Source organism: Bufo bufo, chromosome 2, assembly GCF_905171765.1.
Source record: "Bufo bufo chromosome 2, aBufBuf1.1, whole genome shotgun sequence".
In the NCBI taxonomy this organism is placed as follows: Eukaryota; Metazoa; Chordata; class Amphibia; order Anura; family Bufonidae; genus Bufo; species Bufo bufo.
The window spans coordinates 97,035,814-97,048,071 of record NC_053390.1 but is presented as its reverse complement, the minus strand read 5'-3'; the positions used below and the strand labels follow the sequence as shown (position 1 = coordinate 97,048,071).

The 12,258-nt window shown below is 43.4% G+C and overlaps 1 protein-coding gene across 1 annotated transcript in view; it reads right to left on the bottom strand.

The window, feature by feature from the left end:
- Window positions 1-725: 725 nt before the first annotated feature.
- The window catches only part of SHISAL2B (shisa like 2B), a 181,762-nt gene continuing 170,229 nt past the window's right edge, over window positions 726-12,258 (bottom strand). Inside the window, exons 2-3 of the mRNA XM_040419625.1 lie at window positions 10,001-10,155; window positions 726-733 (exon numbers count right to left, since the gene is read on the bottom strand). Of these exons, the coding sequence (XP_040275559.1) occupies window positions 726-733; window positions 10,001-10,155 (163 nt within the window). The remainder of the gene's footprint in view (window positions 734-10,000; window positions 10,156-12,258) is intronic.

Sequence of the window (12,258 nt, the reverse complement as noted above, 5' to 3'; positions counted from 1 at the left end):
ATTTTTCGGCCAGTATACTCGTTGGGCTGCACCAGGGTAGCTCCAGACTCCCTGTGTCCAACAAAGCCACTGCCAGAGTGTCTCCTACTGGCACAGGTGGTTATTGTCCATAGTCTCTGGGATACCTGTTGCACACAGCTTCCTGGCGTACAATGAGTTGCGGTATCCATAGTTAGTCTCCATGGGTTCGCCGGGTTAGCTTCTCTCTCACGGCTACCTTCTTGAAGATCGCCAAATAGGTCTCGACATCGTCTGTGGGGGTCAACTTGGGGAACGCTGCATGGTCCACTTTCCAGGCATCGTGGACACTCTGGGATGCTCCTGCTGCTTGTAAAGCCATAACATGTTGTAAAAGCAGCTGGTTTGTTTCCTGCTGCTGCTTATTGGCTTTCCACTGTTGCAGGTTAGCCTCCATAAGGGCTTTCTTGACAGCTTCCATTTTGTCGAGGGACACGGATTGTAACCTCCTGGTTAGGTGTAGGACATACAAGTGTGTCGGCCTTCACGGCCTCACTGCACTGCCCAGTAGGGATTCGCTCTGGTACACAGGACAAGCGGACGCAGTATAGAGGCAAAGATCAGTTTGTAACTCAAAAAAAATTTCAGTGTTTTATTCACACTTATGGCAACAAACAGTATGACACTTTCACTGATGAATAGAACGTTTGTATGTGTATATGTTAAAACATATACTATTGCAAAATAATCACGATCAGGACTGACCCTTATTCAGCTAAACATATGGTTAAATTGGTAATGGGTTGGTTAGAAGATCCTCCTTTAGAAATACCCCTTATGCCAAACTGCGGGATATGAGGAGATTAGTCACTGACTCATAAGCAAACCCTGTGGTCCTGTTGTGACCAACTACCAATTGCCAATTGTAGCTTGTCGGGTGATAAGTCCAAATCACCTGTAGCGCATTCACCACAGCTGGTCGTGGTGTAATGCACCTACAGACAATTACCAGACACTGGGGGGGACATAGGCTGTAGTGGGGGCAAGGAGGGGGACTAGATCCTGTATACAGTGTTCTATCCGAGTACTATGCACTCACACTGTCTGAACTAGAATAACACCCCAAAGTACTCCTATTAAATGCCCCACACACTGACTCCCTCACAGATCAAAATGTCCGGGATGGCACTGCGCCCATCTCCTAGCAGCTGATATCAAATGTGCCCAATGCGGACACGTGAAAATTGGCTCTTACTCCACCGAGGCCAGGAACCTCGGTGACACATACCTTCCGTCAACGATGGACCCTTGCGCCTTTCTACAGTGTGCACTAGGATATCAATATCTTATGTTGCATTGCAACTCGAAAAGCAGTGTAGAGGTTCCCCATTGTTTGAGTGAATTGCATTAACGTTAAGAGTAAATATGGAGAACAATGGACTTTTGGCATCTGACTTTAATATGCCTGCGAAGCAGCTGATGATGAATCCCTGACTCTCAGTGTGGCTCAGTGAAAACAGTGTAAGATGATGATATTGGCCGTTGTCATATTCAAGCTCTTATTAGAACGTATGGTTCACACTGCTGCTGCTGTTGCATACAAGTTAGCGAAAACCTAAAGGCTATGAACACCTTCGGGGGACATCTTTTATGGATTGGATTTTACTTATTTTGGACTACAAATATTTTTTTCCAATGGGCCTTTATTAAAAATCTTCAACATTGCTGATATCAGTAAAAGCAAAAAAAGGAGGAGACCACTGTGGTACTCAGCAGAAGTGGCCCAAATCATTAAAAATAAAAAGCTAGCATTTTGTAATTATAAAAAAAACCAGAGCAATGAAGATAAGGAAATCTACAAGATTAGGCAGAGAGAGGCCAAGCAAGTTATAAGAACTTCTAAAGCGCAGGCAGAAGAAAAACTAGCTCAGTCTATGAAAAAAGGGGATAAGACATTCTTCAGATATATAAATGAAAAAAGGAAATTAAAACAAGGAATAACTAAATTAAAAACAAAGGACGGAAGGTATGTAGAAGAGAATAAAGGGCTAGCCGACTGCCTTAATGAATACTTCTGTTCAGTTTTTACAAAAGAAAAAGGAGAAGGACCTCCACTAGAAAGAATGACTAATAAATCGTTTGATGCATGTATCTTTACAGAGGAAGATGTTCTAAGTTTGCTGTCTAAGGTGAAGACAAATAAGTCACAGGGGCCTGATGAGATACACCCAAAATTATTAAAAGAGCTTAGTGGTGAGCTGGCAAAACCGTTAACAGATTTATTTACCCAATCATTAGTAACGAGAGTCGTCCCGGAAGATTTGAAATTGGCAAATGTCGTGCCCATTCACAAGAAAGGTAGTAGGGAGGAATCGAGCAACTATAGACCAGTGAGTCTGACATCAATAGTAGGCAAATTAATGGAAACCCTATTAAAGGATAGGATTGTGGAACATCTAAAATCCCATGGATTGCAAGATGAAAAACAACATGGGTTTACTTCAGGGAGATCATGTCAAACAAATCTTATAGATTTTTTTGACTGGGTGAATAAAATAATAGACGGTGGAGGTGCAGTAGACATCGCATATCTAGATTTTAGTAAGGCTTTTGACACTGTCCCACATAGAAGACTTATCAATAAACTGCAGTCATTGAGCATGGACTCCCATATTGTTGAGTGGATTAGGCAGTGGCTGAGTGACAGACAACAGAGGGTTGTAGTCAATGGAGAACATTCAAAACAAGGTCATGTTACCAGTGGGGTTCCACAGGGATCTGTACTGGGACCGATTTTGTTTAATATCTTCAAAAGTGATATTGCAAATGGCATCGATGGTAAGGTTTGTCTTTTTGCTGATGACACAAAGATATGTAACAGGGTTGATGTTCCTGGAGGGAAACGCCAAATGGAAAAGGATTTAGGAAAACTAGAAGAATGGTCAGAACTCTGGAAACTGAAATTTAATGTGGATAAGTGCAAGATAATGCACCTGGGGCGTAAAAACCCAAGGGCAGAATATAGAATATTTGACACAGTCCTGACCTCAGTATCTGAGGAAAGGGATTTAGGAGTAATTATTTCAGAAGACTTAAAGGTGGGAAGACAATGTAATAGAGCAGCACGAAATGCCAGCAGAATGCTTGGATGTATAGGGAGAGGTATAAGCAGTAGAAAGAGTGAAGTGCTTATGCCGCTGTACAGAACACTGGTGAGACCTCACTTGGAGTATTGTGCGCAGTACTGGAGGCCATATCTCCAGAAGGATATAGATACTCTAGAGAGAGTTCAGAGAAGAGCTACTAAACTAGTACATGGATTGCAGGATAAAACTTACCAGGAAAGGTTAAAGGACCTTAATATGTTTAGCTTGGAAGAAAGAAGAGACAGAGGGGATATGATAGAAACTTTTAAATACATAAAGGGAATCAACTCGGTAAAGGAGGAGAGCATATTTAAAAGAAGAAAAACTACCACAAGAGGACACAGTTTTAAATTAGAGGGGCAAAGGTTTAAAAGTAATATAAGGAAGTATTACTTTACTGAGAGAGTAGTGGATGCATGGAATAGCCTTCCTGCAGAAGTGGTAGCTGCAAATACAGTGAAGGGGTTTAAGCATGCATGGGATAGGCATAAGGCTATCCTTCATATAAGATAGGGCCAGGGGCTATCCATAGTACTCAGTATATTGGGCAGGGGCTATCCATAGTACTCAGTATATTGGGCAGACTAGATGGGCCAAATGGTTCTTATCTGCCGACACATTCTATATACAAGGGTTAAAAAAAATCAGTCAGTTTGCAAGCTATTACTTTCTGTTTTCTTTGAATCCTGTCAGGTGACAGCTCATGTAGAGCTCTTATCTCTAATCTCCTGACCTCAAAGACTCATTATAGCTCAATTCTTATCAAACTGATAAGAATATGGCTTAAATAAGTGTTTATCAGATCAGGAGATCAGAAATAAGAGCTCTACATGAGCTGTCAGCTGACAGGATTCAAAGAAAACAGAAAGTGATAGCTTGCAAACAGATTGATTTTTTAACCCTTGTAACTCAGAAACGACTGAAATTTTTTAATAAGGACAAAATGAGTAAAATGAAAAATATGCCCCCTGAGGTGTCCATAGCCTTTAAGATGCATTTCTATTCTTCAGTCTGTACTATATGATGTACATTTGTGTGGATAGATAGATAGATAGATAGATAGATATGAGATAGATATGAGATAGATATGAGATAGATAGAGTATTATATTACATTTATATGGCATGTACCACCTCTGTGATAATGTCCGTGACAAGACGGTTAGTGTTTCATCTGTGTAGATGTCTGTAAGGGCTCCATTGTTGGTCCATGTTTTGTTTTTCTGCACTCCATGTGTCGTCTGTATTTGATGTGCACTGCTAGGCTGAAAAAGATATGGTCAGTGAAAGCCACTGTCAGAATGCCATGGATGCCAACTGTGTAGTGTCAGCAGTTTTCACGCAACCATAAAATTCAATGGACATATTTGGTCTGCAAAGCCAAAGTAGTTCATGCCCCTGTTTTTGCACTGGCCCACAATCAGTGGAAACCAAGAAAGTGTGAATAAACATATATATACGCCTGCTGTTCGTGCAGAACACAGATAGCACATGTCTGTGATATCCTGGCATGTGAAAGTGGCCTTAATGTTAGTGCACCTAGAACTTCTTGTAACTTGTGCCAAGATTTAGAGCAATTTGGTGTATTTTTTGTGTGTAATTTGGCTCATCTAGCTTTAGCGCAATCCTCTGTGCCTAGGCCATCACAAAAGGGCATGACATCAGGAAATGGGGCTGTCACCTTAGATGCGACACTTAGCTCCAAAATTGCACCACAATTCTTGGGCAAAATGTCATTGCAAACTAAACCATACAATAGTTGGAATAATTTGCTGTCAGTGAATGGATACAGCTTAGCTTACATTTAGAGGCTGAAAACTGTTATGGACAGTGGGTGTGGACTCACTGTGTGAACTAACCAGTTTGGCTTTGGGCTAAACCTAAGGGCGTTGTCCTGGTGGTTCCCTGGGTTTACCCTTTAACCCCTGTACAAGGATCTGGACTTCGCTGCAAGTAACCAACCAGGCTGCTACCTCCTGAAGTAATCCTGGTGTAGTTGGCTGCTGACCCATGGAGGTCAGAGAAGCACCAAGGACACAGGCAAAAGCGTAGTCTGAACACAGTCCAATAGTCAGGGCAGGCTGAGTACTTGCGTATTCCAAATAGCAGTTCCAAGGTCAGGGCAGGCTGAGTACAAGCATCATCTGGGTTACAGTTCCCAGGTCTGGGCAGGCAGCAAGGAGCATAATCGGTAGACAGACAAGGTTCGGTACACAGCTATCCAGACAAGATCACCTTCACTGTTTACTAGCAAGGAATAACCTCAAAGCTCAGGCAAGGAGGTATATCCACAGCACAGCTAAATAGGGAGACTGATCAGCAACTTAACCAGCACCTGGACAGGGGCAGAAGGAAGGTATTAACTCTCTCAGTTTTGAAGGAAAGAGCTCTAATGCCAATTCACACAGGGAGAGCACAGCAACGTCCGCACCTGCCCAGGACAGCAAGACCACGACGGGCACGGACCACCAGCGTGACAAAAACCCATCCTGATGATGGAGTCACTCCCACTGCTGAAATATGAATGTCCAATCTAGGCAATTTCTTTGCAAGTGACATACATGAGGAAAACCCAGTCCCGTCCTAGTAGATTGCTAACGTATCTATACATGTATAGATATGGAATCCAGGCTGTTTACTTCTCAGGTCCTATCCTAGAATGGATCCAATCGACCAAACTTAGCGGTGATCAGGACTTGGTCTCTATGGGTTTTCCGCTTCTGAGCATCAAAGATGTTTTTTACCTACTGACAGCAAATTAATATCTTGAAGAGGACCTGTAACCTCTTCTGACGCATATTTTAGTAACTACTTACATTCCCCATGTAAAAACAATTCTATAATGTGCCGTTCCTTTATTATTTCTACTAAAATGTGAGGAATAAAGGTCCAGATGAGTGTTATCAGTTTGGGGTGTATCCAGTCTGACACTGGCAGCATTGATTGGATAGCGTCAGACTGTACAGAGACACACACCCCACAACTGGTAACACCCATTTGGACCGTTATTCATCAACATTGGTACAACAGAGCTAATCCAGAATTGTCATTTCATGTGGAATACAACTATTTACTATAGCAGACATATCAGGAGAGGTGACAGTTCCTCCTTCAACTTTGTTTCCATCAAGGTTATAGCATATGTTTGGCTCTCGGGACATATGCCAAATGTATCTATAGGCTAGTATTCATGTGTCCCTTTGATATATTTGTCTGACTAGTATCCTTTGGTATACATTTTATTTAACCCCCTAAGGATGCAGGCTATTTTGGTCTTCAGGACGCAGCCCCATTTTTCAAATGATTCTAACACAGTTTTTTTTCATGACACAGTCTACATCATGTTAGTTGTACATTTTGGTCAAACATTTTGGGGCACATTTATTAAGATGGCATTTTAGACGCCGTTCTTAATAAACCCCTAAGCTATGGGTGGTTCTGCCGAAGTTATGAAGAGGCCTCTTCATAAATTTGGGGGATCCTCTGCCAGTTCTAAATGTAAGACAACTTCCGAGCTGTCTTACATTTAGACCTTTTTCTACAGCTGAAACAGGCATAGAAAACGGTAAATGAGACAGGCCTTCTGGCTGCCCCTTCCCTGCCGTGAGCGGGGGAGATGTATGCAACTGTATGACTATATAGAGGCATAGGCTGGAAACTGACAACTTCTAAACTACAACAAACATGATGTGAAAAAAGATCCAAAACTGTAATGAAGTATAAAGTATATTAAGAAGCTACGGAACTTTTCATTGTGGGTTGCCTTTCCATAAAGCCAGAAAATTACTTTAAATTTGAAATGGTTTGCAGCAATGCCTAAAGAAAGCATGTGAAAGTTGTTTCAGTTTACAGGTGGGGTCCCAAAGGTAAGTGTATACACATCCTATAGTAGCTACTAGGTGCATAACAAGAAAATGCTGAACAGGGGGATTGGAAGGGATTAGGAAGTCCTAATGATGGTGGTCCTGTAAACATGGCTATGTTCCATAAGGTGCATAAGGAAAGTGGGAGACAATACAGTATATCGGCTGAGCTGGGGGGTGCGAGGCTATATAAAGGCTGAGTTGAGGGATGGGAGGCTATATGGGGGCTGAGGCAATGTTTTTATGAGGCCATTGAGAGGTAGGAGGCAGTGTAAATAAAAGGTAAAGAATGCATCATTTCTAATAATATCAACACTTATTTGTAGAGATTAGCAAATTTTTAAAAAGCTCGATTTGGCTGATTCGCCGAATTTAAAAAAAACATTACTTCGTCATGAAGCACATTTTTTTGTAAGTAGTGGGTGCAATGACAAGGAGCTGCGATAGCGCTGCCCCCCGTCATTGTACTCCTCAGATGCCGCGTTCATACATGATCACGGCATCTGAGTGTAAAAACTGTGTAAAATTGCTTAAAGGGGTTCTGCAGTTTTTTTAAACTGATGATCGGCGGGGGGGCCGACACCCAGGACCCAGGACTTCTCAGCTGTTTGAGAAGGCAAAGGAGCTGGCAGTAGCACCGCGGTCTTCTTGCTGTTTACCGCATGCCCAGTGACGTCACGACTAGTATCAATGGCCTGGGCGTGGCTAAGCTCTGTTCACTTGAATGGAGCTTAGCCCCGCCCAGGCCATTGATTCTAGTCGTGACGTCACTGAGCCTGCGGTAAACAGCGATAAGGCCGCGGCACTACTGCCAGCTCCCTTGCCTTCTCAAACAGCTGATCGGCAGGGGTCCTGGGTGGCGGACCCCCACCGATCAGATGCTGATGATCTATCCAGAGGATAGATCATCAGTTTAAAAAACTGCAGAACCCCATTAAATATCTGACGCAAAATCTCACGCGGCGCGAGATGACGTCATCTAGTCGGCCAGCATGGTGACGTCATATGTCACAATGCACGGGATTTCAGAAGAGATCTTCAATGAAGATGGCGGCTGGTGGCCCGTCACGAGCAAATGCAGGAGGTAAGTATGAATTTTTTAGTTTTTTACACTGTTTCAGGTTAAATTGATTCGCTAACACGAAGCACGAGGAAATTCGGATCGAATTCCACTTCATGGGATTCGATTCGCTCATCTTTACTTATTTGATATATTTTTATGTGGAGGAAAAAAATTTATATAACGAAAGTGACGTACCACATCACCAGTTTTACCTGACTTCTATGTTGGAATAAGTAAAACAAGTGCTTTATAAATATGGCCACATTTTGAATACCGTATTTCTAAATGTTTTCAACCCAGGAAACTGGTATACATACACTGGTAAATCTCCCCATACAGCTATAAGTCTTCAGATTTTTTCACATGGTATATGATAAAACCGCCTGCAGCTACCACTAGGGTCAGCTCAGTGCACAGGAATTTATAGTTACCATTGAAATGAATGGAAACTGTAAACAAATATTTTTTTGCGCGTGTAGTACCCCAAAGCGGGCACTACCATTCCTACACCCTGCTACTATCTCGAGTGGCTAACAAATAATGTCATCTGTGTACTTGTTTCCAGGTCCTTTATGTGCCTTAGTAACATTGCTATGTAACTTATGTATTGTCTGTACATGTAATGTGCCTAGTTATCCAGCAGGTGGCAGTGTACCTGGCAGAGAAAGACCTTTAGATAGAATGGAACTTACTGTACCATTCCATTCTCCCTCTTTTGGGCAGCAGTGGGCTAGTCTTAATTCCTACCAAGGGAGAGGTTGGAGGAAGAAGAGATACGTAGTTGAGTCGAGAGTTGAAAGCTCCCCTCCTGCAGAAGGAGTCATCCAGGGGAAGCAGCTCATAGAGCCCCTGACTCCTTGCAGTTTATAGACTGTGTATTATGAGGGGGGTCAACAGCCAAAGGCACCCCACTCAAAAAGGTACCAGAACCTCTAGAAAGTCCAGATACCAGACCAAAGCCAGAGTTTAGTACAGCAGAGAAAGGCAAAGCAAAATGTTCAAGTTCACCTGCCAGTACACCCCAGAACCTGCTGGAGCCAGAGAAAGATCAAATATATTCTGGATCCAAGTTTATTTCAGTAAAATGGTTGAACTTTATCAAGTCTGGCCTCTTTTATTCCTCCAACTACAGTTCCTTTGAATTCTGCGGAGCCTAAGGGTCCATTCACACGTCCGTAGTGCATTGCGGATCCGCAAATTGCGGATCCGCAATACACCCGGCCGGCACCCCTATAGAAATGCCTATTCTTCTCTGCAATTGCGGACAAGAATAGGACATGCTCTATTTTTTTCTGGAGCTACGGACCAGAAGATCGGGGCTGCGCTCCAGAAATGCAGATGCGGAGAGCACATAGTGTGCTCTCCACATCCATTCAGTCCCCATAGAGAATGAATGGGTCCGCACCCATTCCGCACAATTGCGGAACGGGTGCGGACAACACTTACGGACGTGTGAATGGGGCCTTACCCTGGAGAGCGACGGTATTGAGGTAGGAACACTGACACACAGAACTAGTATGGCCGCATCACCATTCGGCATTTCCTACACACTGGGACCCCGTTCGTGCCCTGGAGGGGGAAGGGGGGGGGGGGTGGCACATTGCTCACTGAGCTCCTCCTAGTGACAGCTGCCAGAAATGGCAGTTGTTTTATGTCGGGAACAGGAGTTTAGTGCCTGTTACCCTCCCCTAGGGCCTCATAGATGCCGCATGGTCTGCCTCCATGGTAGGTACCCACTGATAGGGAGGAAGCACTGCAACTTTTAAAATGTGATGTCTCCATAACTATAGCATCTGGATACATGAGTGACACACGGTTATAACCAGCGTGTCTGTTACTACCTTACCTGCTGTCAGAGAGGAGAGCATAATGGAGCTGACAGGTTCCCTTTAAAGAGAACTTGTGACTTTTTTATGTATTTAACAGACAATAAATAAGTAATTTTCTTGTATGAACCTGGATTGAACATACCTCTGTGTGATGATGAGCCGGAATGTTGTAGTTTCAAACCCGTCTCTATCCTCTGTGGTTTTGTATATAGAAATAAATAGCACAGAACGCACACGCTGACAACAAATGCTAGTAAAACCAATGCCGCAATCGCCAGGCCAATAAGAGCTCCTATACTGCAAGAGAACACACAAGACATTGCATTAGTATGTAGTAGGTAACAAAACATCTGGCCCTGGGTGCTAAAGGAGCAATTTATTGAGGTACATTTAAAAAAATTAGAAAACTTTTTCGAATAACATCTGTACTGAGATCCAGTCACAAGGTGCAGCAGGAATTAATATTTGCCCATGTACAAGTAATGTGCATTGACTTCTAAGGTTAAGGCCTGGCCAAGTTGCAGCTGAGATGAGGCTTGAACAGTGTGACCATGCAAACCATGGGGCTATTCACAGCTTATCCTAAATTACACCCTTTAAAAGGTTGTACAGGATTTTGAGAGTGATGCCCTGTCCTCAGCATAGGCCATCAATCAGATAGGTTGGGATCCATCTCCCCAAATCCCCCATGATCAGCTGTTACCTTGTAGCTCTAGCACTTGAAGTCAGCACCATTCATTGCGGACTGGATGGAGCAGGGTACTGCAGAGCTCAGCCCATTTTCTTCCATGGGAAAAGTGCTGCAGTTACCAGCTCTGTCCACTACATAATGGATGCTGCTGTGTAGTTGACTGGTGCTGACTTCAAGTACTGGAGTTACAAGACAACAGCTAGTTGAATCCCCACCTATCCGATATTTCTTCCAGCTTGCCTCCAAGGTTGTACTGGGCCTTCATACTTGCTGGACCATAAGTGCAATCAGCTGCACAGATTGCACTTATGGTCCACCCCTACTTACTGACCCTAAGGGCTTATTCACATGACTGTAGGTAATCCGTGCCCGTATTGCAGACTGCAAACGGCAGGTCCATAAAATACGCGCACCGGCCATGTGAATCCCCTATCATGGATGCGGACCAATTGATTTGAAAAGGTCCGCAATCCGCAAGATACAGCGTGGTGCGGAAGGGAGACATGGATCGGAAGTTCATGGAAGCACTACGAAGCGATTCCATGGGCTTTCGGGTCCGTGCCTCCACACAGGAAAAGATAGGAAATGTCCTATCTTTCTTCTATATTGCGGATCACGGACCATTCAAGTCAATGGCTTTGGGCCACAATACAGAATTCACATGGCCGTGTGAATGAGCCCTAATACTGACACTGCACTACTAGATATTTCATGGAAATTTTTAATTATCATTTTTGTTTGTCAGTGTGATCATAAAGATCTTGAGTTAATCGAAATCTCCAACAATATTAAAATGGTGGTGGTCTTGGTGGTCATGCGGTTAACATTAATTTGTGCGAAGGAAAAGTTTATCAATTGCCTATCCTTATCAATCAATTCCTATGAAACATTAAGGCTAGGTCTACCCGACATTTTTATAATGATAGTCTATGGTGTCGCACTACGACATGCTGCGAGTACGATGCGACAGTCGCAAAAAATCCATTTGAGATGGATTTTTCGCCGACTGTCTGCGTCGCAGTCGCAGCATGTCGCAGTGCGACACCATAGACTATCATTATAAAAATTGTCACGCGACATTGGTTCGACAAAATGTAGCGCGACAAATGTTGCAGTGTAGTTGTGCCCTATCTGTTGCTCGACACATGTCATCGTGTAGACCTAGCCTAAGAGCGGGGCACAGATGGAGAATCTGCCTCATGGTGCTGATGTGGCTGTGAGGCAGCCAAAAACTGCATGGCTATGTAAGCCTGCACGGTTCACTTTTAGAGTGTTAAAAGTTGATTGCGTATTGTTTACAGGCAATAGTGATAACCAAGTGACTGCCAATCCATTTTTAACATGGGCCACATGGTATTTGGATATATCACAACTGCGTGCCAGTCTCACAACTGTCTGCAATATGGAGTTTGGTTGACATGTTTGCCACTTGGCCAGACGAAGTGCAGGTATACATGAAACAGCCGTTGTCTAGATGTTCATGCCTATGTTTATGTAACCCACAGAAAGCAATAAAGCAAGAAGATTTGTACTCCCGGGTGAGTGCCATTATTCTCTACTACACATTGTATGTTTGCCACTCGGTACTAGACGAGCACATAGATGTAGTTGTTGTGGCTGAGACATGGTTGGACTCTTCGCATGACTGAGCTGTTAATATTGAGGGTTTTACACTATTTAGGAAAGACAGGGTCAATAGAAAAGGTGGT